Below are 26,479 nucleotides of genomic sequence, written 5' to 3'. Positions count from 1 at the left end.
CAGAATGCAGCTCCGAGAGGACAAGACCCTAGTCTGCCGCATTCATCACTGCAGTCCCAGCACCCAATACAGCACCTGGTCCCTAGTAGATGCTCAGTTAATGTTCACTAAATTAACTAAGCACCTTCTAGGCACTGTTCCACATGCTGAGTATCAGGCTGAGCAGGACAAAGTGCAGCTCTCAGGAAGCTTGCCTGAGTGGAGACCAAAAAAAAAAAAAGTATGATTCCAGATAGCGATAATGCTATAAAGTACAAAGGGTGGCATGTTAGAAGGTGTCAAGGGGAACTGTTTGCCAAGTGGGTGATCAGGGAAGGTGACATTGGCGCCAAGTGTTCCAAACAGAGGGACAGCTAACACAGAAGCTCTGGAGCAGGGACCAGCTTGAGATGATCGAGAGACCAAAGGGTGCTCATGTGGCTGGAGCACGCATGATGAACGAGAGGAAGAGACATCCAGGAGGAGGCAGGGGTGTGGGCAAGGCCCACGTCACGTGGGGCCTCACAGGACTCGAGGAGGAGACTGGATTTTATTTGCGGGTGATTGGGAAGCCATTGCAAGGTCTTAAGGAGAGAGGTGATTCGATCTGATATACACTTTTAAATGATCACTCTGGCTGCTGTATGGAGAATGGGTTGGCGGACAGGTGAGGAAGGAAGCAGGGAGCCCAGTTCGGTTACTAGTGTCCAGGTGAGAGGCAGGTAGCTTGGACCACAGTGTAGAGATGGAGGTGGAACGCAGGGGGTACTCGCTTCCTCACTGACCACCTCCGCCGCCCTCAGCAGCATTTGGCCCCATCGTCTACCCTTTCCCCCGGCCCTGATCACAAGAGAGCCAACGTGCTTGTGCCAACATCCTCCACACACACAGGCCCAGGAGCCTCTCAGGGATGGGAGCCAGGTTTGGCGGAACTCCGGCACCACTAAGCACGGGGCTGGGCACAGCCCTGCTGGGGTCCAAGGGTGACATCAATAAACCAGGGAAGGAATGGAGGAGAGGCGGCCCCCCACGGCAGCCTCGTGTCTGAAAGCACGAGGCTATCGTTAACCTAAGAGAGAAATGGGGCAGAAAGCTGGGGCAGATGGCACGTGGTTTTATGCAAGGATATGAGGCAAAATGACGTAGCAGTTAAGAGAAATCAGGGCAAAGTGCAGCAGCTGCCTGGTCACCCCAATCTAGGCATCCATGTGTGTCGGGGCTTCTAGTCAGCCCCAAGGTAGGGCCTCATGTCTGCCCTGAGACTTGCCCCACTGAGGCAGGGACACCACTGGCAGAAAGTACAGGTGCCACTGGGCACGTGACTTGGAGGGGAAAGCACCACTGGAGAAGCAGGAAAATCTCGGTGGAGAAGGGAGCCTTGGGAAAGCAGCTTGCCCTGAAAAGAATATGAAGTAGGTCAGGTGGGAGCCAGGGGCCCACCCTGCCCGAGGGCTCAGGCCAGAAACATCTCCGACAGCAAGCGGGCGAGTTAGGGTTGGAGCCAGGGAGGAGCGAGGCAGCTGTGCTGGTGAACCCAAGAAGGCCCCAGTCATCCAGATGAGCTAACCCTCCACCCACCAGGCAAAGCAGTCCAGTAAGAGGTGAGCTGGCAAACTGGGCAGAGCTGAGCCTGAGCTGAGACAGCTCACTTCCACCCCCCGACTGTCAATTCCCAAACCACCTCTCTCTCTACCTCGGCCAGGGCCGTAGCTCAGGCCCCAGGCCCCCTTCCCCATATTAGGATCAAGGAGCAGCCTCGTTACCCTCTCCAGGCTCTGCCCCTCCAGCCTACTCTCCTCGCCACACCTGCCTGATCCTTCAAGAGCGACCCATTGCCCTTGAGACTGGATTCAAGTTCCTGAACTGGCCCTCCAAGTCCACCTTGATCTGACCCCCACCTACATCTCCGCTGCTCCTCCTGTGCCCATTCTGGGTGTACTACTGTTCCTTCTCCCTGGGATGTCCTCGTCCCCTATCTCAGCCCTGGGGACCTTCTATACTCATCACAGGTACTCCTCCTTCAGGAAGCCTTCCCAGAACATTCCAGTCCCGGGCTGGCCCTGCGAGCACTCTCTGCCAGATCACCGTGTCTTGTGCTCGCCTCCTCAGTCCTGCGGGGTCCTCTCCCCAGCAGCATCCCAGACTCCCCGCTGCCCTGTGCCCAGCCCTGTGCTGGCCACTGAGGACAAAGATGTAGAAATAGTATCCCTGCCGTCAAGGAGAGCCAGTGTGCTAAGGGCGGCGACCCACCCGCGGATGCCCACCACACAGGGCAGACTGGGAGGAAACAGCCCACCTACTCCAGGGCTCAGAAGGAGAAAGAGGGATCTGAGCTGGGCCTCAGAGGATTTAATGGTAGGGGAGCAGAAAGGGCATTCCCAGCAGAGGCAAGGAGAAAAGATAAGACAGTGTCTAACAAAGTAGGGCTTAGTCTAAGGGGGGTGGGAAGGGTGGGTGTGAAGTGCTGGGGCTGCATCGCCCATCCTGAGAAGCCTGTGTCCATCCTGCGAGTGACAGGAACCAGAGGAGGTTTTGGAGCAGGAGACTGACGTGGCTGGAGTCAGGTTCTAAAAGGTCGGGTCTCCAACCCCCAGTGCCCTAACGATGACTTCCAGAAAGGACACAGACCAGGAACCGATTCTTGACTGTTAGTGGGCCTTCGCCCATGTCATGCCCACTGGCTGCCACGTTGGGGGTGTCAGGGCAGGGAGGGGAACGGGGGAGGGAGCGAGGTCCAGACTCAGCGGGTTTGGGCTTCTTGCAGGGGCGAGGGGGAGGGACTTGGAAGCCTCTGCCCCAGGCTGAACACTTCCTCCAGGGTGGCAGCTGTGCCCTGACTACGCTGGGCGTGGCTCCAGTGGGTCTCAGGCCCTCTAGGGCCAGGCGGCGGTAGTCAGCACGGCTGCCTCTCAGGGGTCATCAGTCGCTCCACCTCCCGCATGAACCGCAGACACAGCTCTTCCTGCCAGGGCAGAGCCACGCACTGCACAGCCACAGGCAGGCCCACGCTCTTCTTCACGGCCTGCAGGGGACACAGGCATCAGGATGGGAGGTGTCGAGGCAGGACCCCACCCTGGGCCCAGGAAGCATCCCAGCTGGAGAGGAGGGGCAGCACAGAAGGGCCAGCCCGCAGTCTTTAGGGGTCTTGCGTTAAGAAAGACAGACAAGAGGATGTGAGGGCGATCTGGCTGTGACATCTGTCACCCCATTGATCGCCAGGGTTGATTTGGCTGATCTGGCTGGCTAGGCGGGTGTCCCCTTCCTCCCTCACCGCTCCACGTGCGTCCCTCCCGAAGCTGCGCGCCCCATCGAAGAGGACGACCTTCCCCGATAGAGGAGGACCGTTCTTCAGTCAAGGGTATACGAGTAGCTGCGCTCTCCTGCTAGAACCTCCAAACAAGCTCTCAAGACAGACAGACAAGGATACTCGTGTTTATACTGTCTCCTCCACTAGAGGAAGGGGAGCAGGTGTGAGTCCAGGGGAAAAGGGACTTACCTTCTGCAGCGTCTTGTCCCACATATCCCCAAAGTAGCCCTTGTAATGCTCCATCTGGGCCTCGTCCTCGGCGGTCACCGTGGTGACAGGCACTACCCCCGCAGGGAAGTCCAGGCAGTTGTAGAGCAGAGTATAGCTGACGGCCCCTGAGACACAGCACATGTGGCTGGAGCAGGTTGGGTGACCTTCCATGACAACTGTCCTCTTTGAGCCCCAGTCTTCCACCCTGTGAAATGGCACCCTGCCTCCACAGATAGGGAGAGGTTCTCTCCTAGGGCTGAGACTTGAGTGAGAGTGACAGAGCCCAGGAATCCAGATTCAGGGCAGGCTGGAGAGCCTGCTGACGAGCTTGCCCTGTGCCTCTGCCCTGCAGCTTCCCCCCACCTGGACTGTTGTTGCTGTTTTCCTGGTTTATCTAAATCCCACCTGGACTTCAAATACCACCTCCCAAAACCATAGACTCTGTAACAAGATCTCCAACTTGAATAGTGCTGAGGAGAGGGAGCTCGTTCCCTCCCAAGGCATCCCACATGACTCCCATCTCTCCAGCCAACCAGACTGTGAGCCTCTCAAGGGCGGAGTCCTCCCCCAGGGGTGCAACCCACCGCAGGGCTCCTCTTCTTCTACCTCCCAGCAGCCCCACCAGGCAAAGTGCTGAACTCATAGAAGAGAAGAGACAGGTGACAGGGCTGTGATGGGGCTGCAAGCCTCACCTGTGGCCTTGCCTGGGCCATTCAAGTCTAGAGCAGGGCCCAGCATGGGGGTGAGCAGCACATCCAGCTCCACTGCTCTCCACTGGGCAATCACAGAGTGACGGTACACCTGGGGAGGACACCCGTACACCAGGTGAAGCACTCAGACCCAGCCCATTACATGGACTCTCCAACGCAGGCACTGTGGCTGGGGTGACTCTAGCCCTGCACCTGCCCCGGATGTGAACTGAACCACAGTGGGATGGAGGACCTCGGGGTATTCAGACAGGGCTGCTCTCAGGGGGCATCAACTGCTCCACAGAACCACAGACACCACTCTTCCTACCAGGGCAGGGCCGTGGAGTGCTGGCTACAGGCAGCACCAGAGTGGCAAAGAGGTATCCAGGACAGGAGCCCCAGGCTGACCCAGGCCCCTAAGATGGGTCTCTGGGCAAGTGAGGGTCTGACAGCAGTCCCCAAGCGGCCCAATCCAGGGAGTGGAAGGGAGAACGATGGGCCACTCCAGGGGACCAGTGGGACCAGTGGCCGAGAGACCCCAACACAGGTGCCCTGTCCAACTCCACCCCCCACCCGCCCTACTCTAGTCTAGAGGCTCTGGCCTCACCTCAATCTCGTGGTGCAGTTCCCAGAGCTTTCCAGCTGACCTGGACAGAGGGAGTGAGGTCACCGACCATGATGATCACAGCCATGGGGATTAGCAACATAAGACCCCTACTCTCAACACCTCCCAGATCTCATTCCTCCTTGGACCCTTCTCAATTCCAGGGCACTCTGAGAGGAAAGTAGTGCAGGGCAGAAGTTCTAATCCCTAAGTTCATGTCCCACTGAGTCCCCAAGAGGGACTTAGGCCTGACTCCTAGCTACCCTCAGGACACAGGAGAGGCCAAGGCCACCCAAGGTCCTAAATGCCTGGTGGTAACAGAAGGAGCAAGTCCACAAGATGTCAGGGCCTGAGAATGGGGCAATTTATTCCCAGCCTTTCCGGCGTGAGCCACTGAGGGGTAGGCAGGAGAGGGCGCAGTGTAGTCTGATCTCTAAAAGAGTAGCACCCCTCATGGGTTCCCAGCATCCCCCGCTCCTGCTGCCTGCCAGCTCCCTCCCGGGCCTTTCCACCCATGCCCAGCCAGGACAGTCTTCTCCTCTCCACCCTCTCCCATCCTGTGCTCTCCCTCAGGTCCTTGCTCTCCAGGCCTTCCTGGACCTTGCTAAGACATCTTCAAGATCCTCCTCGAAAGCCACAGAGGTTGCCACCCTGCCTGGGCCCTTTCCAGCCTCAGAAGCTACTTCTCTCATCTTTTCCTGTTGGAAAGCACTTGGACCCAGGTCAGGGGAAAAGGGGGGCAAGCATCTGGGCATGGGAAACATTCTTACCGAGATTTCATGCTGTTGAGAAAGGCTGACAACCTTGGGAGCTGCAGAAGGACAGACACAGTCAGTGACTCAGCTTTGGGCCAGGTGTGGCAATAATCTTCTTCAGGCCAAGCTGCCCGTGCTTCCTCCCTCTGTCCCTCCCCCCATGTCCTGGGTCAGCACCCCTTTCAGCATGCATGTTAGCTGAAGATCAAAGGGCATGGGGGGAGGAGAAGAGACTGGGTGAGGGCTGAGAAGAAGAGGAGGCTAAGGGGAGGGGGGAAGAGCCCCAGAGGCTCCCGCCCAGCCCACCCCACCCCTTCTATTCCTTGTGCCCTCACCAGAGGCCTCAGCATGAAAGCCAGCAGTCCTTTAAGCCATCTGGGCAGCCTCAGAATTGAGATCAGGTCTCCCAAGCAGGGGTCCACGAAATCACCTTTGCTGGGAGACAAAGGGTCCAGTCCAGACACATCTACCCCAGGCATCTGTCCTGGCTCACCCCCACCTACTGCATCCCCCGGTCTCTACTCAATGACTCTGTCTACCTCCCTCCTCACCAGACTCCGGTAACCGCGCTCTCCAGCCCCTTCATCTCAGCCTCTCCTTTCCAATATGTGGCTTGTGTCTGCAGACCCTCTGGGATGCCTGGGCTCCACCCACACCCAATGGAGCTCCCCAAGGCAGGACTCCCTGTCTCCCTGCCTGGCAAACTCAGCTTAAAGCAATAAGAACTACAGGCAGCATCTCCCTGGCCAGGGCGTGATACTGAGGGCATTCCCCCCATGGATGCGGATACTGGCCTGGAGGCACGAGTGGCGCAATCTTGAGTGGGCACTGTGATCCTTGTCTCTGAGGCTGTCTCTGCTCTAGATCTCAGGGAAAGGTCTCAGGCGGCTGATCCTGGAGCCTCATTCCCAGGGCCAGAGTGAGGGGTAGCCCCTTCCGCTGAAGCCTGGACCACACTTAGCTACTGGGGGAAGTCCAGTCAGTCTGGGCATGTCCCCAGGAGGCACCTTCACAGGCCTGTCCTCTGCCCGTGTCAACCTTTAAGGACTGAAAACACCCAAGTGGAACCAGCTTCTCTAAACGTGAGCTCTGCGAAGTCCCTTAAAGCTGGTCTGGTCCAACCTACTGACTTTACAGACAAGAAAACTCAGGTCCTACTCAAAAGAGAAAGACGTGGCTCAAGTCAGAAGAGCCCGGAGTCACAGAATGACGTCTACACCCCTGCCCTCCTATTTGACCCTACCCTTGTCTCTCAATCTTCCCCAAACAGATAGGCAACTCCCTGCCTACCTCCTACCTCCCAGCCAGCTCAGCTCAGGATGAGGCCACGGACGCTCAATCCAGCCTCCCCCTGCGCTGGCACCTTTCCAAAGACTCCCTGGCAAGGTAGTGCCAGGCTCAGCCTGCCATCAGAGGGGTGGCAAGGTCCCTACCCAGAATGCTCAGACCTTCTTCACGTTCAGCCGAGGCCTGTCCTCCATATTCCCCCAGCCTGGCCTGGCCTGTCCCCGGGGTTACAGCACCCAGCTGCTCTTCCTGGGTCTCCCCATGTCCTGATCCCACCACAGACCTCCAAACCCAACATCACTCACAAGTTCTGTAGGAAGCTCTTGCCACCGTCACTGAACAGCCCACCCGTCGACAGGGTCTCCAGAGCATGGGGTATGTTGCTTGGCAGGAAGGGAACCAGCTGCAGGGACTGAGGAGTGTAAGACTCCCAGACCTAGAAAACCTTGGGTCCCACCACCCCCATGCTACCCAGGCAGCCCCGAGCATGGACTGGACCAACCCTGCCTTCGCGGTACCCTCACTGGAGCCGCAACGGTGGCCCTGTTGGCCCGTGATAACTCCCTGTAAGATGCACATCAGGGGAGAAGTCTGGAGCCACACATAAGCCTGTCTCAGATGAACATCCCCAAACCTGCCATCTCAGGGCCCCAGGAACCTCTGGACAGCTGTGCACCCCTGTCTGTGGTCGACGAGGCCCTCCCGATGCAGCTCACACATCCCCAGCACAGGGGTGAGCTCACCATCGATCATGTACCCCAATACTTCTGATCAGCCCCTTTTTACTGGTCCCCCAGGGACCGAATTCCCATCCCCAACCACAAAACAATCAGGGTGGGAGGATGCCAGGGATGGGTGGCAGCCATGGGTACCAGGAAGGCTTCCCTGAAAGAGGGGCGATGCCAGGACTTGTGGGCTCCCAACTCCATACCGTGTGGCCAGCAGCTTCGAGTCTCTTCTTGGTCTCCAGCAGGGCCCGTGTCATGGCCGGGGTGGGCATGGTATAGTTGTCAGTCTCATAATACCCCACACGCAGGGGCTGAGAGCTTGTGTAGACCTGGGGGCAACACACAGGAGTCAGAGTCAGGTCAGGAGAGGGTGGCCCCAAGCAGGGCTCCCAGAGCTCAGAGCAGCTACTCAGCCCCAGACGCAGCTTTGAGGCTGCACCCTAGATCCCCCGAAAACTGACTGCCAGCGAGGCCAGCCCCTTCTGCATCTGACCCCTTCACAATGACTTTGCAGGTGGGCAGAGCAAGAATGAGGATTCCCACTGGTCCTACGAGGAAACTGAAGCTTCAGGTCTAGATAGGGAGATAGGCCCAGAGTGGGGCTGGGACTCAGCCAAGGCCACTTGTCAGGGCAGAGCTACAACACCAGGTCGGGAAGCCAGGTATCCTGCGTCCTGAGCCGAGGCTCTCCACAGCCTGTTTCGAGAATGCTAGTCCTGGCTCCCGTAATAGATTGTTCCAGACCTCAGGACAGGAGCCTCACCTCCTCGCCTCCGCTCAGGAAGGGGCTCTTGAACGACTGGTTTCACTTAGAACATCTCCTCTGCTGAGGAGGGGTAGCTCACCCCACCCCCAGCCCAGATCTCCTGCCTGCCCCAGGGCCTTCAGCCCTTCCAAGGCAACCCGGGCTGGGTGAGGCAAGAGGTCTGTAGGGAGAAATGCCTGACTGCTGAGAAATGGCGCTTACATCACACAGCTTACTGTCTACATTAACATGGCTTTACTATTCCACTGCCCACATCGATCTAACTTGACTACTCCTGAATGTGTTGTACATAAAGTACAGATAACTTTATCAGTCATTCTTAAAAGACCCATCAACTCTTCAATAGAAGCACCAAATGACGGCTTATCCTCTAAGACTCCTTGAACCCCTCTCCTCAGAATCCTCACCTTGCTGTATCCACCAGTCCTAACCTATTACATCGTGATCTGTAGCCAGTCCTAACCAATGGCCCACACTGAAATATCCACCTGACACCAACTTCAATATCCTAACTTCGCGCCCCTCCCCCATGCTGCTAAGGCTCTGTGGAGGCAGCACTTCCCCCCACCACAGAAAGCATTAAACTCAGCCTTATCTGATCAACAGGCTGTTTTGATGATATTTTGGGGAGCCAGCATCTGCCACTGCCCACAGATCCCAGCTTTCTCTGGGAGGGAGACAGCTCCGCTTTTAACTGTCCTTAACTCACTCAGCCTACGCGCCAAGCATCCCTCTGGAGGCTGGGGATAGGGACATGAATACTGTAGGAAAGGCTCCTAATTACTGGGGATCAAACACAGATAAGGTACAGGAGTGCTCTCTCAAGCTGTTCTTAGCCTCGAGGCCACTCCTGTTCCGCAGTGACAGCCCCCAGGCTGGACCGGAAGGTGGGCCTTTCCTCAGCTCTTGCTCCCAGCCCACCAATTTGAAAGCCTCAGGGTTTCCAAATGCAGGCAAGGGCGCCATCTGGTGGCTGTCTGCAGAGGCGCTGCTGCTGGCCTCAGACACCGCCACCCCCCGTCCCCCCCTCAACCCCCTCACCCCCCTCACCTGCCCCTCGGGGGTGGTTTTCAGGAGACAGGACCTCCAAGTCCTGCTGCAATGCGGGGGCTGCTCTCTGGGCTCAGGAGCACCAGTGAGACCTGAATCCACCCCATGCCCACCCCCACCCCGGCTCACCTCCTCCCTGAAGGGCAGGGGGGGTACGGTGGGGTCCAGGTGGAACATGTCCTCACACAGCAGCGCTCGCAGGCACAGCGCCAGGCTCTCCACGTCCCGGGCCATGGGGCCGACTGAGAGCCGTACTGTGGGGCAGGGTGGGGAGGAAAGAGAGATCACCCAGTCCCAAGGGGCTCTGGGGCCGGGTCCAAGCAAGGGCTGGGCCGTGGCCCAGGAGTGTGAGCAGGGACAAGGCGTAGGAACTCAGACCTAGAGTGGCCTGGGGGCCCAACACTGCCCCAAGGAGAAGCAGGGGCAGAGGCGGATCAGGCAGACCCCCCTCCTCCAGGGCATAGAGGGAACCACAGACCTCACCTGCTACCTGTCCATAGACACAGCCCTTCAGGCCACTCTTGCTGGATAAGAAACACAAGATGTTGGAAATGGGAAATGGCCATCCTCTGCCCAACCCCACATCCATACAGCAGCTCCCAACTCTCTCACCACTTTGGAAACTAGGAACCAAGGACTGTGGTGCTGTGACACTACCTCCCAGCAAAACCCCCGTCAGGGAATCCCTGCCTGGAGCCCAGAGAGGTGGGAAGCTAGGCCAAGGTCACACAGCAAGAGACTCAAAAGCTCCCTCCCCCGACCACCTACACCATACCTGATGCGGTTCCCTGTGGGTTTGAGGCCGCAGATGCCACAGAAGGCAGAGGGAAAGCGGATGCTTCCTCCGATGTCGGTGCCTAAGCCCAGTGGGGAGCCCCCAGCCGCAATGAGGGCCCCCTCACCCCCTGAGGAGCCACCTGGGCTCTTGGAAGACTTCCATGGGTTCACGGTCTGGCCAAAGAGGGGGTTACCACAGTCATAGCTGGAGGAAGCAGAAAGGGGTCAGCCCATGTCACGCTGGCACCGGTGCCCCTGCCCCCACCCCGCACCCGAGACACAACCTGAACATGGACTGGGGGACATTGGTGTACACGAACGGCAAGGCCCCCTGCCGCTTCAGCACCTGCACCACCACGCTGTCACACTCTGCCGGCGCCCCCTCGTTCAGGCTCAAGCCCAGTGTCGAGTCCTGGCCCTAGAAGGAGGCATGGGCGAGAGGGGTGTGGCTGACGAGCCAGGGGCACCTCAGCAGCACAGGGTCTGTTCCCACCACCACCCCACAGGCCAAGGTAGGGCATACCCATGGTGCCCTCTCAAGGCCTTTGGACCTGGTACTTCCTCTGAGGGCCCAGGGTGACCCAGGACACAGAGCTGGCCGGCAGGGACTGGGGCAGGGCACACCTTGTAGCTGAAGCACTCCTTGAGGCTCACAGGGACGCCGTAGAGCAGGCCCTGCCTTGGGACCTGGCACAGCTGAGTCTCACAGTCTGCCAGGTAGGTGGTCACACAGTTAGTGCCTTTGTTCACTTCCCAGGCCTGGGGGAGAGAGAAATGGATACAAGACAAAGTGAGGCTGGCATTTTTTTTTTTTTTTTTTCAGTTGTGTTAAAATTCCCTTACCACCCAGGGAAAGGGTAACCAGAAACATGACCCGGGGGCACAGAGGATAACCTAGGCCCAGCACTCGCCTCACTAGGGACATGTGGCCCCGGCCTCACCCTGGCTGTCTCTGGCCTTCAACTCCAAAACGGACAGAGAGAGAGAGTACTCCCAGGGCCAGGGCACAACCAGGGAACTCAAAGGGGCAAGATACTGACCTCAGATGCCCCCCAGGGGCTGAGCTGGGAGGAAGATGACCCTTGGCCACCCCACCCCTATCCTCCTCCAAGCTGCACCCTCTGCCCAGTGAGGCCGGCAGATCCCCGTGTCAGGTCACACTGGGAGTCAGTGCAGGGCAGGTCTAGACCCAGGCTACAGCCTCCCAGGGAGCCTCCCAGCTCCTCTGCCCCAGGCAGGCCCAGGTGAAGCCTCCCCTCCCCCAGGAACCCTTGAAGCTGATAATCAAGTCTCACGGAGGAGTGGCTGACTGACAGCAACTGACAGGAACATGGGTGTGGCCCTACTGCCACACTCAGGTACAAGAAATCTGTCTCCTGCCCCAGGCAGAAAGAGAGGAGGCCAATCTGTAGCCAGAATGCTCTCTGTGGATGATTAAGAGGGGCAGGAGCTTTTTCAGGGACATTGATTCGTTAGAAGCAACCCCGCCTGTTGAGACTGTGTCCTCTCAGTGCACCCGGCCCAGGGGTGTCCAGTCCTTTCTCTACAGTCCCTCTCTGCCCCCCTCTCAGCTGCAGTCACTCACACCACTCTCATACACACCCGTCAGTCCCCCTGGCACTCATGTCCACCTGCTTAGGGGTCCCACTCACTACCACATGCTCTCTTCCAAGAAATCATATCAGATACAAGTCACACTCATAGAAGTAAGTCAGAAAAAGAAAAACAAATACCATATGCTAACACATATATATAGAATCTTAAAGAAAAAATGGTTCTGATGAACCTAGGGGTAGGACAGGAATAAAGACGCAGACGTAGAGAATGGACTTGAGGACACAGGGAGGGGGAAGGGTAAGCTGGGATGAAGTGAGAGAGTGGCATGGACATATATACACTACCAAATGTAAAATAGATAGCTACTGGGAAGCAGCTGCATGGCATAGGGAGATCAGCTTGGTGCTTTGTGACCACGTCGAGGGGTGGGATAGGGAGGGTGGGAGGGAGACGCAAGAGAGACGCAAGAGGGAGGGGATATGGGGATATATGTATACATTACTGATTCACTTTGTTATACAGCAGAAACTAACACAACATTGTATTGTAAAGCAATTATTCTCCAATAAAGATGTTTAAAAAAATGCTATGTCATATATAGACACGTCACACTCACAAAGCACAATTCCTTCTTTCATTTCGTTTCAAACACATTTCTTGAGCACTTACTATATAAAAGACATAGCGTTCAGCACTAAGGTGCAAAGACAAATAAGACTCTGTCCACCAAAAGCCCACATTTGCCTTGGGAAAGAGAAAGACAAGGCAAGCCCTACAGTGTGACGAGAAATGTGCTGTTAGAAAGTGAACACTGAAGAGGAAACTCTAACTCAGGCTGGGAGGGGAGGAGGGTCATGGGAGGCTTCCTGGAAGACTCCAGAGATTCCTCTCTGAGCCCTGAAGACTCTTCCGGGGGAGCCTGTTGCACTGAGCGGGGCGAGAAGGAGAAGAGCCTCACCAGTACAAGGAGCCCCACTCGAGCCAGTGCAGGCGCTGGGTGCCAGGGAACTGCCAGCGGCTGAGCCGCTGGTGCCCCAAGCTACAGAAGGCCTTGGCCAGAGAGGATGCTGAAGAGCTGAGAGGGCACCTGGCCAGGAGGCTGGCGCTTGGTCCCAGAGGGAGATGGTGGTGGAGGACCAGGGTGGCTGAAGAGGGGGAGACAAGGGGATGGACTAGAGACAGCTATAGGAAGGGAACAGACCAGACTTGGTGACTGATGGGGTGGGGGCGGGAGGGAGTGGGAAGTCTGGGCTAAAAGCCAGGTTTCTAGCTAAGACAACATGCTCAGTGCCCCCCCGCCCCTCCCCCCCCCCCCCCCCCCCCCGCATACACACACAGAGCCATTCTCTCTCTTCTCTCTCTCTTCTCTCTCTCTCCCTCTCTCTCTCTCTCTCTCTCTCTCTCTCTCTCTCTCACACACACACACACACACACACACACACACACACACACACACAGAGCTCTGGCTCCCTCCCTACCTCCCTGGCACTGTGATCCCCACACGGCCCTCAGTGGGACAAAGTCCAGGCCAGGTTTTCCCCCCAGCCTTGCAGAGAAAGGGGAGGAAGGAGCAGGGTCACTCCCAGGCTTTACCTTTCCCAAGTAGGTGAAGAGTGAAGCCTCTGGAGACAGCTCCCCACCATGTAGTTTCTGTACCAGTTGAGGCAGAGGTAGGGCCAGCAGTGCCTCCGAGTCCAGGTCAGGGTTCTGGGGAGACAACTCGGATCAGTCCCCCACTCCCCGCAGGCCCCATGTGCCTGCAGCAGACGCCAGTGGCCCATGCCCCCAAATCCCCACACCTACCAAGCACGTGCTCACTGTCACATGCCAACCCATGACAGATGTGCCCACCCGCAGCTCTGACACCACAAATGTGGTCCAGCCTGGGCAGGCCCTTGCCACCTGTGGACAATACAGATCTATCTCTTCAAGAAGCTTACCTGAGGGGGGTCCAGGGAGAGGCCATGCCCAGGCTGATCATTAGACCATTACTAACGGGGACCACCAATGACTACCTACTGTGTGCCAGGCACCATGCCAATGTGCTCCACGTTTGGATTAAATCTTACTACCATTCCCATTGCACAGCTAAAGAAACTGAGGCTCGGCAAGGGGAAGCGCCTTGCCTAGGACTTACAGATAAACTATAGTTCTCTACCCATTCAGCATGGGCTGCCCACTGGCTGTCCACCTGCACCTAACTACTCAACACCTTGTCAGGGGAGGGCAGAAATGAGAAAACCCTGTCCCGGGTGGTTAGGGTTGGAGCTGGGGCCACATCCAAAAGAGGGGGTTTTTCGTTCATTCCATAGATATGCATTAGGCACCTGCTCCGTACCAGGCACCACGCTAGGCAAGCGGATACAGCAGTGAACGAAAAAGTCACATCCAGGCTTTGGGGGAGCTTACACAAGGTGCAGAGTTGGGGGCGAGCAGATAATTCATAAGTAAATAAGAATTTTAGATAGCAAGAAATAAAGAAAATAAAATGGATGCAGTGAGTGGGCGGCACACAGGTAGAGGGTGGTCAGGGAAGAGCTCTCTGAAGGAGAAGAGATGTTTGATCAGACACCTACTGCCAGGCCTCGAAGTCCCCCAGAGTCTCTGGGGTCAGCCCCCGCCTGCAAACATCCGCTGGTTTCCCCCTCGAGGGTATTGGGCTAATTAGTAAATAGGGCTAGGAGGACATCTGAATTGCAGGCACCACATCTCATCTCTGCCCTCCTCTGCTCCTGCCAAAGTCACCAGGGACTTCCTTGTTTGCCGAATACAACAAACACTTGACTCTGTTCATTCTGCTCCAAGTCTCATGGAGGCATTCAGAGGGCTCGCTTCAGTTTCCTCTGGGCACAGACATACCCCCTTCCCCGGGGTTCCCTCCCACCTCTCCGCTACTTCTGTCATCCGCTCATTCAGTCAACACACATGTTCTGAGCATCTACTATGTGCTGAGGACTAGCTAGGGCTGTGAATTTAGAGATAACCAAGACAGACAAGTCTCTGCTTTCAGAGCTTACCTTCAAGAAAACAAACAAGTTAATTGAGAAAAGAATTTGAAAAAGAATAAAAGAAAAAAAAAATTTTTTTAAGAAAGAAAACAAGTTAACAAAGAATGGACCGACCACGGCAAGTGTGAGAAAGGATAAACGGAGTCTGTGACAGAAAGAACAGAGGAATGACACAGATGGGCTGGGTAGGTGGCGGTGACATTTCAGATGTGATTTGAAGCCTGAGAAGGAGCCAGACGCGGAGAGAGACAGAGGCTCCTGGAGGTTCCTCTGGCACCTCTTCTTCCCTCTCTGATGCTGGGAGAAGTCACTCCTTCTCATGGCTTCCACTCCAGGCCCTCTGCCTATCTCAAAGCCTCCAGATCATGCCCTTCGACTGACCCAACTGAGCTCAGACCTACTCGCTGGGCTACTCCCTTTTCTCCCTCTGTCCCTGTGTCGTTCCCCTGAGCTCGGTGCCTCCCCACCCCTCTCCACTGGCTCCTCTTCCCTCAGGGAAGGACGCTGCCCTCCATCTTCGACTCCCCCCCTCTCCTTCCCACCCACATCCAGTCACCAAGCCCCCTAAGTAGCTCTGGCAAATGGCTATCTCTCTGTCCCCTCTACCAAAACCCTTGCCAGTGCACATCCTTTCTCTCCTGGGTCAGACAGGGGCCACCCAACCGGCTGCCCCGCCCAAGCTTTGCGGCCAGGCCAGATAGGGCAATGTCCAAGCCCACCTTGCCTCTTCCCTTAAAGTCCCCTTCACACCACAAGCTCCAGGAGATGCTTCCAGGCCGTGGTGCTGTCAGACTCCCCTGAACCCCCTCAATGCAACATGGCCCCCTCACACCCACCACACGCCCAGAGCTGAATGCCCACCACACAGCCTTTGAAGCCCGGCCTCAATATCAGGAACACTCTACCTCTTCCCTGAATTTGTTAAGTGGATACAATACTCACTTGGGATTTTTTTTTTTTTTAATAATACAGGGAGCTACAAGGAAGGAAAAAAAGAAAAATGGATCCATGATCTCCCCACCAACACACGAGACAACCCCTAGTGACGTATTTTTTTAAAGGTATACAGAATGAAAAGTGAACATTTCCCCCCACCTCTAGGACCACCCTGCCCAGTCCCTCTTCTGAAAAGGAAACCATAGTTAACAGTTTCTGATGAAACCTCACAGGAAAAAAAAAAATGTCTGTGAAAAACCCACAATGTGGGGCTTCCCTGGTGGCGCAGTGGTTGAGAATCCACCTGCCAATGCAGGGGACACGGGTTCGAGCCCTGGTCTGGGAAGATCCCACATGCCGCAGAGCAACGAAGCCCGTGCGCCACAACTACTGAAGCCCGCGCGCCTAGAGCCTGTGCTCCACAACAAGAGAAGCCACCGCAGTGAGAAGCCCACGCACTGCAACGAAGAGTAGCTCCCGCTCGCCGCAACTACAGAAAGCCTGCGCGCAGCAACGAAGACCCAACGCAGCCAAAAATAAAAAAATAAAATAAATAAATTTTTTAAAAAATTAGTATGGAGAATGCAGGGAAGTGCACAAATAACGTCTCACCAAGCATGTGGCCATCTGTATGCCTACTTTTTCAAGCAAAGGATACTATAGCTATCATTGAATCACTGCCCCTCCTCCATCTGTTTTCCTCCTTCTGAACCACCTACTGTCCTAATTTCAGGTATCCTAGATTGTCCTCGAAGTCTTTTTTATTTTCACTCATGAGGTTTTTTAAAATCACTTTTGTCCTATTTCAAGATATCTCTTCCATTTGATCATGTAGGCCACTGATACTGATCGAAACAAAAACCATACTGTTCTTCAAGTCATTCATTGAATTGTTTTGTTTTAAAATCAGCTTCAAGTTGGTCTTGGAGACGCCAGGAGATGGAACTACAGGTCAGATCCAGTTGAAGGAAGTGGCATTTATAATCCAGTGGGATTTTGACAAAAGGGCTTGTAAGGGATGTGTGGGAAGGGCATTCAGGATAAAACTACAGGTGCGGAGGCACAGAGGGATAAGCAGGTGTTCTGGGATGGCTCTCCCAGCCATAATATTCTGTCAATGGTGGGCCCTCTCTTCAGTCCAGAAAGGATATTGAAACTCATTCAGGGGGCAAGGTGGAAACAAATGCAACAAATGGGCATGTTACAGGTTAAGCCTCACACGGTCAACAGAGAATACAAGAAATACGCCTCACTCTAAAGTTGCTCTAGAGTCCAGAGAAAGATGAACCATCTTGCGATGTTCAGAAGGTGCTTAGTACGCCTCCTCCTCCAGCAACGCCTCGGGACACAGGAGGTATCTGGGTCCCAACTAGCTTTCATGCGGTCTATCAGGCAGCAGCTGTACTATAGGCTGCTGTATTCATCCAGGGCCCTGCTAACCTCGGGCCCCGTCCCAAGGCCCTGGATGAGCTCAGCTAAACTGCCCACCTCTTACCCATTCCCAAAGCTACTGTCACGAAGACCTCACCTCTTTGCTGATTGCTCGGCACATTGAGGCTCCTAAGATAGTTCTCCCTTTCTTCTCCCAGTCACTGGAAAACCAAAAGGTGATTTCCCTGCTTTCCCATCTGCAAGAGCCAAGTTTTGGTGTTCCGAGGCCAGGCTCTGCCCCACGGAGGCTGTTTCAACAGCTTTTGGTATTTCAGGGCCAAAGCTTCTACCCTGGAAGAGTCGGTTCTTAAAAATAATGAAAGGCTGTTGCTCCAGAAGGAAACTGTGTAGATGCTGACGCTTGGAGTTGAAGTGAGGGAAGACCCACCCTTCTACCACCCCACACCCCTACCAGCTGGTGGGTTCCTTGCAACCAGGACGGGAGTCCTGTAGGCACGAACTGTGGGCAGATTCTTACAGCTGCCTCCATACAGCCCTCGGTGCTGGCAGAACTCAGCTAGCCAGCTGCACAGGAGCTGGAGCCTTGGGAGCAGCCGAGGGTCTCTAGGCTGAGCCTGGGATCACTGCAAGGATCCCTGAGCGGGGCACCAAGGAGACCAGCCAGAGAAGGAGGATCAGACAGTGATAAACTTGTGCTCAAGTAGGGAAAGTGACCAGTTTGGATTGAATACCTAAAAACTGACTGATTGTGTACTTTTCAGCCAGCTTGATGAGTGAAGGCTGGAACCAGATACATTTTTATTTCAATAAACAAACAAATATGACATTTCCTGGTCCAGGAATGGTGTGGAGTAAATCCATACCATTACATCCAGCTAAAACCTCACGGCCATCAAGGCCATACCCAGGGCCTGGCATTCAAGGCCAGGGTCTCTCTTCCTAATCTTTCTCCCCTGCTCCTCTCCAGCAGAATGAGGCTGGATGGTCCCACCAGGCATCTGGGTTCTAGTTCCAGCTCCTGCCTCGTGCTGTCCCATTATCCGGAATGCCTTCCCACCTGTCAGATCCAAATCCTATCAAACACTCTCGGGGCAGGTCTTCCCTCCCTCAGCACATAAGAACTGAGTTCAGCATTTTGACTTGGAACTGGGTCCAGTGTGTCATACACCTGGAGGAAAAGCCTCCCCTTCTAGGCCTCTCCCTCGCCCCCATACACACACTGAGCTGATCCAGAGGATAAAATCTTGTTGACAGATCACCCACCTAAACCTATTCATGCAAAGGGCTTATAACCCATCAGACTCGACAACCTAGGTGGCAGGGGTCCAGCTCCGCCAGTAACTCCCCGTGGACTTGGGCAAGTCCCTCCCCAGCTCCCTCTTAGCATCCTCAAGCACAAATCAGTGAGTTTGAACTGTAAGCTCTCCAGATGCCCTTGGCCATCACCTTATGATTCCAAAGTCCTAAACCCGAGCATCCTATTGGTTCTCACACTTGCGTTTTAGCGTCCTAATAGTCAGTGATCTTGAGATTCTTTGGCACCAGAGCAAAGCTCCTCTTTGACCCAGTGCGGCGACAGCCTTCGACAACCTGCCCTGTCCCTTTCGTTTCCCTTCCTCCCCTAGGCCCCACCTGGCTCAGAAAGAGTACGGAATGCATTACGGCGAGATGAGTTTCGGAGAGTTACGAACCTGCGCTGCCCACACACCTGCGCTGCCCGCCGCCCGCCCCTCCGCGCGCCCGGGCGGCTGAAAGTGCTGCCGCCACCCCAGGCCCTCCCCCAGACCCCGATTCCAACCCCGGCCATCACCTGGAGACGGAAGCGCTGCGCCGCCTTGTCCATGGTCTCCAGGGCCGCTTGCTGCCTCTGTCGTGCCCGGGCCGCCGCGCCCCGCGCCGTCCGGTGACTGGACCAGCGCAGGGCCAAGGCCGCCGCCACCAAGAAGCAAGCCAGGGTAGCCCCGGAGGGCCCGCAGAGCGCGGCCCAGAGTTCATCCAGCACCATGGTCTCCCGCCGCCAACCGCTGCCGAGGGCAACCGATGAGGAATCAGCACGCGCGGACTTCGCCGCAAAACCCGGCCTGGATCAACCTGGGATCCAGCGCCCGCCTGCGCTGGAGGGAGGGAGTGGCGGTGCCGCAGCCGCAGACCCGCGGGGCGGCGCGCTGTTGCCTGGCAGCCGGCCAGATGCCGGTAAAGCGCAACCGTCAAGGTCAAGCGCGGCAGCTCGGCTAAGACTGCTCCCCAGTCCTTACGCACTGGGCCAGGCGGAGTGGGAGGAGCACCCGATTCCCTTGGGCGCCCTCGGAAGCTCGAGCGTAGCAGCAGTTCGGCGCCCCCATCCGGCCCGACCTCTGCCCGGCGCACCCGAGAGCTCCAACTCCCGGAAGAGCGGTCCAGCCAGAGCCACTGCGGAAAATAGGACGGAGAGCAGCGATAGATTGAGCTCCCGGACCTGTTTAATCCCCGCAAACAGTTTATCAGCATCTTCCTTGGAGAACCTTGGGTTGGGCCGTGCATCACAGGGCACCCACCTCTCCCCTGCGTGGGGCTTTGGGGTGCCAGGCAGAGATGGCCACAGGATGTTCCTCTCAGGGAGCCCACCTGCTGCCCCCTCTCCTCCCCCACCCTGGGACCTGGTGTCTCCCTCCCTGGGCTCTTCTTCATGGCCAGAGCACCCATCACTTGTCCTTTTGCTCAGCCACCTCCCACAGACTGGCCTTCCCAGGGTCATTTTTTCCAGTCCTGGGCCCTCCTGGATTTCACACTCAGGAAACAGAACTGCTTCTGTCTGGGGACCTGACACCCTTCATTAGGGGGGTGGGTGGATTATATATACACACACATAATACTTCTCCCATCTAGGCCTCTCTCACAGGACTTTATGTGCTTTATTTCATTTGTCCTCCCAACAGACCTATGAGGAAAGCATTTTTATTATCCTCATTTACAGATGAGGTAACTGAGGACAAGAGGGGTTAAATGACTTCTGTGGGTCACAGAGGTGGTTGAGTGGGGATTCAAACTCAGGTCTGATCCTAAACCATTGCTCTTAACCATCAAGCAGTACTACTATTACTGCCCCTGGAAGTGAGGCTTCGTGGGATGGGATGTGGGAAAGTGCTTTGTGGCTGGAAAACTCTGTCTGCTGAAACACTGCTGTCCATCCAGTTCTGTCTTTACCTCTTTGAATCCATGCCTTTTCCTGTAAAAGGATGAATGCCTACCTCGCAAGATTGTTAGGAGGAATCTGTGAGATCCTTGCTGTGAGCTGGGGAAACTGAAGGGGGTACCAGATCTTCAATCAGGCCTTATGGAGCTCAAGGTCTGGTTAAGAAGGAAAAAACATGCATAGACCAAGAAACAAAAGACATGCTTTGGTGGAAATGCAGAGATCATGTGGCATGAATCCAAAGAGCCTTGGATGCTGGGTCCTTGGGCTGAATAGCCCTTGGGAAAGCCAGATAGCACAGTGGTTTAAAGTTTGCCTCTGGAGCTGGAGTGTCTGGTAACCCATCCTTGTTGTGTGACTGTGCCCCAGTTTCCTTACCTGTAAAATGAGGATAATAGTACCCCCGACCCCCAGCCAATTCTCTAGTACTATTGTAAGAACCAAATGAGCTAATACATGAAATGCAGCCAGAACTGGGACTAGCCTATAGAAAGCAATCCATGCATGTTAATCAGTATATTATTGTTGTTGTTATTATTAGAGACCTACAGAGAGGGGTTTTCTGACCTGGGAAGTCCAAGCTCAGGAACCAGACTCTCTGAGTTCAAATTCTAACTTTGCCACTTACTGTGTAACCTTCAGTAAGTCACTTTAACCTCTTGTGCCTCATTTTCCTTATCTGCAAAATGGGAGATAATCATAGTGACTGCTTCATAGAATTGTGAAGATTAAATGAGTTAATTCAAGGGAAGTTAATTCAAAAGAGTTAATTCAGCTAATTAAATGAGGTTAGAACAGCACCTGGTCCATTGTAAGAGCTCAATAAACATTGACTCATTATTTTTTTTTTAAAGATTTTATTTTTTTTTTTAATTGATTAATTGATTGATTGATTGATTGCTATGTTGGGTCTTCGTTTCTGTGCTAGGGCTTTCTCCAGTTGTGGCAAGCGGGGGCCACTCTTCATCACGGTGCGCGGGCCTCTCACTACCGCGGCCTCTCCTGTTGCGGAGCACAGGCTCCAGACGCGCATGCTCAGTAATTGTGGCTCACGGGCCCAGCCGCTCCGCGGCATGTGGGATCTTCCCAGACCAGGGCTCGAACCCGTGTCCCCTGCATTAGCAGGCAGATTCTCAACCACTGCGCCACCAGGGAAGCCCTTGACTCATTATTTTAAACAGAGATGTGACACAAATGTTTTGGAAAGGCAATGTGGAGGAGGACGGGCAGAGGAAAGCTGGAGGCAGAGACCATGGAATGGAAGAGCAGGCGGATGTGAGAATCCAGTGGGGCTGGGTTTCCAGGGCTCCACCTGTGTTACTAGAAAAGCATCTGTAATTCAACACCACACCATTCCGTGAGACAAAACAGCACGTGCCTGCCCTCAGATGGTGCGTGTAAACTAGTTACTTGTATTTGCAGTGGCTCAAGCAGGCCCTGGTGGGTTTCCTGAGCAGTATCAGGGTCCTCCCCCACTAGCTGGTGACCTTGAGCAAGTCATCCTTATGTATCCTCAGCTGTCAAGTGGGAAGACAGGTAAATACCTTGCCAAGTTCGGTTGGAGGCGGGGGCAGGGCAGAAAGGATGAGGGGTAGAGCATGCAGAAGGGGAGGAAGCTTCTCAGATTCCAGAGGGTTTGAAGCCTGTCTTTGTTCTGGGGGTGAGAAGAGGGAGTGTGCCCCCGTTCTCAGTAACTGCTCTGCTTTGTTTTCTTTCACTTCTGTGAGCCTTTCCTCAATACAGAAGGGGAGGGCAGGGGCAGGGCACAGCCTGGCTCCAAGGAACTCACAGTTCCACAAGTGACACAGGATACCGCACTCAGAAGCACTACCTGTGGGGCAGTTTATAATTTTCAAAGCACTGACAGGTCTTTGACCTCAGCTGACTGAGCTCCCCAACCACCTCAGAGGCCCCCTACTCTTACACTCTCCCCAGAGGGAGGGGAGAGTTTGTCTCCTATGGCAAACGATTCCAATACCACAGCTTTCTATGTCTCCGCTCTTTGCAAAGAGCTCCTCCCTTCAGAAGGGAGCTATTTCCCCACCCCTGTAAATCTGGGCTGAACTTTGTGACTTGTTTTAACGATCAGAATGCAGTGCACGGGATGTTGTGTTAGTTCTGAGCCTAAGCTGCAGGAGAATTGTTTTCTTTCTCTCTCCTGGAACCCTGCCACTGCCATGAGAAGAAGTCCAAGCTAGCCTTCCAGAAGATGAGGCCATGTGGAGTAGAACCTCAGACAGTTGTCCCCGCTCAGGCCCTTACACAGGTGAGAACCCAGCCAAGATGAGCAGAGCCACTTGAATGCAGATACATGAGTGAACCTAGCCAACCAACAGACTCAGAATAATAAATGGTTGTTTAAATTTATTTGTTATTTGTTTAATGGTTGTTTAAATCACTAATTTTGGGGTTGGTTTATTACGAAGCAATAGCTAATTGACATACCTCCCAATCCCCATGGCCCAGATGAATAACTGAGGCCCACAGACAACCAGGGACTTGCTTAATACTCCATAGTGAATGAGGGCCCACTGTGAGTCAGACCTGGATCTTTGAGACTCACTGCTACCTCTTTAACAGGGATACACACATCTAGACTTTAGAACTGTTATTAAAAGTTCCTGGGCTTCCCTGGCGGCGCAGTGGTTAAGAATCCACCTGCCAATGCAGGGGACACGGGTTCGAGCCCTGGCCTCGGAAGATCCCACATGCCGCGAAGCAACTAAGCCCGAGAGCCACAACTACTGAGCCTGCGCTCTAGAGCCCGCAAGCCACAACTACTGAACCCACATGCCACAACTAGTGAAGCCTGTGCGCCTAGAGCCCGTGCTCCGCAGCAAGAGAAGCCACAACAATGAGAAGCCCGCACACCGCAACGAAGAGTAGCCCCCGCTCGCCGCAACTAGAGAAAGCCCGGGCGCAGCAACAAAGACCTAACACAGCCAAAAATCTTAAAAAACAAATTAAAAAAAGAATTTAAAAAAAATTTCTTGTATTAAAAAAAAAAAGTTCCTAGTCGTTAGCCTGGAAACACACCAACCACATCTCACACTTAATCTGTTTTCCTCAACCTGTTTTAACCCATGTCATCCTTTGGATATACACAAAATATTTTCTCCCTCCTAAATTTATTTGAAACTGTGGGGTAAGTTTCTTCACCATTCTGCCCCTGAGTTTCCTCATCTGTAAAATGGAGGTATTGTACTACCTCATTGGTTATTGAGAATTAAATGAGTTAATTTTAGTAAAGTATTTAGAACAGTGCCTGACATATAGCAAGGGCTATATAAAATAAAATAATAGAATAAAATAATGTGACTAAAAATGAGCCATAGCAATAGCAATTTTATTAGGGAAACATTTTAATTTTGATCCTGAGAGCTACATATTTTTCACTTGGCTCTGGTGACATCAATATGAGTACTGAGTGAGCTTGTATGCCATAACCTTTGTATCCAAGACGGTGTGGAAGAAAACATCTCGTGGGTGGCAAACCAGTTTTTGAAAACCAGACATGCAGAAAAGCACATGCCTCCCTTCTCAAGAAGCATCGGTAGGACATCATTACATATTTACCTTGTACTTCACAGAGGGTATATTCTTGGTAGGTTGTGTATAAATCAAATCTTAACATAAATCTATCTTATTTAAAGAACTCATCTGGGGAACCATTCTGCAAAGTGAGGATGGCTTTTGTAAAATCAGTATACCTTTGAGGGACATTCAGAATTTTGACTAGAGGTAGACAGAACTTCTTTGTGTCTAAAACAAATCTGCCCGCCCAAGGTTCCCTCAGGTGACTCTGGTCCTTCTCTCTAGGGCTGCCTGCTACTGAATCCTGATACCACCCAAAGAGGCCTCTTGCCCTTGGCTCTCTAGGACTGGAATTTTTGCAATTCCTGGCTCTACCAAGGTGAATCCCTTTGAAACCAGAAGGTGTGGGGCCATTGTCCTCAGTGACTCTGATGTCACTATGCTGACAGTCTGGATATTCAGCTACCAAGCTCTCTGGCTTCTGCTCAAGCTGGCGACAACCTGCTTACAACCTCCTTCACAAACAGGGGCATCTAAGAGAGACAGAGCCCACAGTTCTAGTGGATGCCCTCATCTGGTTCTGTAAGTTGGGGGAACACATGGGTAGGGTTAAAACTCAGTATCTAACGACTCTGGCAGACTGTCAGAATGAGCATATGTACAAAGGAAGGTCCTAACTCATTTCTCGGCCTTCCTCAAACACTTTAGGTCCCAGTATTATCCTGTGCCTTTGAACACACTTCCCTTGGCCTCTAATGTCCAATGTTCCTCCAAAATCTTCACCCCAACCCTGCAACACACTGCCTGGCAAACTTCTATTCATCCTTCAAGACCCAATTCAGAGGCCTCAGGTTCCAGACGGCAGATGAAGCACATGCATTTTGCAGATGAAGCACATGCATTTACCTTCTGCATTAAAATAACAGAAAAACATTATTTTTAAAAGAATAACAATAACAAAAAGAATAACAGAGGCATTATTGGTAAACAAACAAACCCCCCAAAAAGTAAAATTCTTAGAAGATAGAAAGCAGGTGATATCAAATTGAAGAAAAAGGAGAAGCAGTCTAAGACACCAGAGGGAGCCAGGGTCTTCCCCAAGAAAGACCTGGGGAGGGTCCAAGCAGGAATGGGCAGTGAGGACAGTCTTGGGAATATACAGAGTACTGTTTTGGAACTGCTGTGACTTTGGGGCTGTTCCCTGCCCCTTCAATAAATAAAATAACAGTCCAGGTTCGAGTGTGATGAAATACTCTCTAAATGAAGTGCCCCAGTTTGGGAAGGGCACCACTAAGGGAATCAGGGCTTGCGAGGAACAGAACAAAGAGGAACTGTGTGACTCTGGTCCCCTAGAACAGACAAAGAAGGGAAAAAAGAGAAAGGGACAGTGACATTGTAGGAGTCCCAGCCTACCTGCCCACTTCTTGGTCACATTCCCTCTCCTGACCAGTTAACCCTCTGAGTCAGGGGAAAAGCCTCCTGGGAGGTAAGACCAACACAACTCAAGAAGAAAGGCATACCACCAGCCACCTTTCTTGACTAATAGTTTGTTCATTCATCCATTTATGCCATCAGGAGCAGAGGGATTGAATTCATCATACCCCTCAGTTCACAGGACATTATCATCATTGATCCATCCAGGCCCCTCTCATATACTATCTGTTTATTTTTTATCTTTGCTCCCCAATCTTATCCTCCCTCCACCCATAAGCAACTCATAATTTAACGCCTATCTTCTTGTTTGTATATGATCTTTTAAAATGTGTTGTTTTCTATGCATATATCTTATAGCTTTATTGAGATAAAACTGGTGCATAATAAACTGCACATATTTAAAGTATACAGTGTCATGAGCTTTTTACATATGTATATACATGTAAAATCATTACCACCATCAAGACATCCATCATCCCCAAAAGTTTCCTCATGGTCCTGTGTAATCTAGCCTTCCCCTAGGCAACCACTGATCTGCTGTCACTATAGATTGGTTTGCATCTGATATTGTCTATTTTATTCTCTTTTGTTAAAAATATACATAAAATAGATAAGCAACAAGGATTTACTGTATAGTACAGGAAACTATATTCAATATCTTATAATAACCTATAATGAAAAATAATCAAAAAAAGTATTATGTACATATATGTGTGTATATATATATATCTGAATCACTTTGCTGTATACGTGAAACTAACACAATATCGTAAATAAACTATACTTTGATTAAAAAAAAAATCAATAAGAAAAAAAATAAGGAGCTGATCCATGCCCGCTGGATAGGTCAAAAGAGACCAAGGTAGGGACTTCCCTGGCGGTCCAGTGGTTAGGACTCCGTGCTTTCACTGCTGAGGGCCCGGATTCAATCCCTGGTGGGGGAACTAAGTTCCCGCAAGCCGCGCAGCCAAAAAAAAAAAAAGAGAGAGAGAGAGACCAAGTTATACCTCAGTAACAACACAAAATCTCAGAGGCTGGACACGGCAGTTATTTTTCACTCTCGCCCCGTGTCTAATGCAGGTCCACAGGGGGTTCTGCTCAACAGAGTCACTTGGGCACTCAGGCTGATGTAAGTTCCATCTCAACATATGTTTCCATGGTCACTGTGGTGGGAATGACATGGCAAACCTGATGTTCACTCTCAATGCTTCCATCCAGAAATGTGGAAGAAAGACACCACTTCTACTAATATTTTATAAAGCAAGTCACATAGCCATGCCCAACTGCAGAGGGA

General features: G+C 53.3%; 1 protein-coding gene across 3 annotated transcripts; it reads right to left on the bottom strand.

Annotated features, from left to right (window-relative positions):
* Positions 1 to 510: 510 nt before the first annotated feature.
* FAAH (fatty acid amide hydrolase) lies at positions 511 to 20,961 on the bottom strand. 3 transcript variants are annotated; one of them, XM_057529668.1, is made up of 15 exons: positions 18,856 to 20,953; positions 13,303 to 13,416; positions 10,777 to 10,911; positions 10,437 to 10,570; positions 10,151 to 10,357; positions 9,859 to 9,899; positions 9,505 to 9,629; positions 7,763 to 7,888; positions 7,137 to 7,243; positions 5,880 to 5,979; positions 5,560 to 5,600; positions 4,793 to 4,832; positions 4,189 to 4,297; positions 3,476 to 3,621; positions 511 to 3,001 (listed from the first exon to the last, which is right to left on the bottom strand). In XM_057529668.1, exons 1-15 carry the CDS (start codon positions 19,048 to 19,050, stop codon positions 2,873 to 2,875), a joined length of 1,749 nt encoding a protein of 582 aa, XP_057385651.1. In that variant the 5' UTR covers positions 19,051 to 20,953; the 3' UTR covers positions 511 to 2,872. The 3 variants fall into 3 exon arrangements, with proteins under 3 accessions (XP_057385651.1, XP_007164579.2, XP_057385660.1); XM_007164517.3 differs by having other exon boundaries at positions 7,137 to 7,234; positions 18,856 to 20,937; XM_057529677.1 differs by lacking the exons at positions 4,189 to 4,297; positions 4,793 to 4,832 and having other exon boundaries at positions 18,856 to 20,961.
* Between the last annotated feature and the right edge of the window lie 5,518 nt (positions 20,962 to 26,479).

Source organism: Balaenoptera acutorostrata, chromosome 1 (genome assembly GCF_949987535.1).
Source record: "Balaenoptera acutorostrata chromosome 1, mBalAcu1.1, whole genome shotgun sequence".
Classification (NCBI taxonomy): Eukaryota; Metazoa; Chordata; class Mammalia; order Artiodactyla; family Balaenopteridae; genus Balaenoptera; species Balaenoptera acutorostrata.
Note: the sequence above shows the minus strand (reverse complement) of the source record. Positions and strands in the feature narration are given on the sequence as shown.

Coding starts and splice junctions, on each gene's coding strand:
- FAAH (XM_057529668.1), bottom strand. CDS start 19,050: ATGGTGCTGGATGAACTCTGGGCCGCGCTCTGCGGGCCCTCCGGGGCT. Junction 5,601..5,879: donor CTTTCATGCTGAGGCCTCTG/GTGAGGGCACAA, acceptor GTCCTTCTGCAG/CTCCCAAGGTTGTCAGCCTT. Junction 3,002..3,475: donor GGGACAAGACGCTGCAGAAG/GTAAGTCCCTTT, acceptor TGTCCCCTGCAG/GCCGTGAAGAAGAGCGTGGG.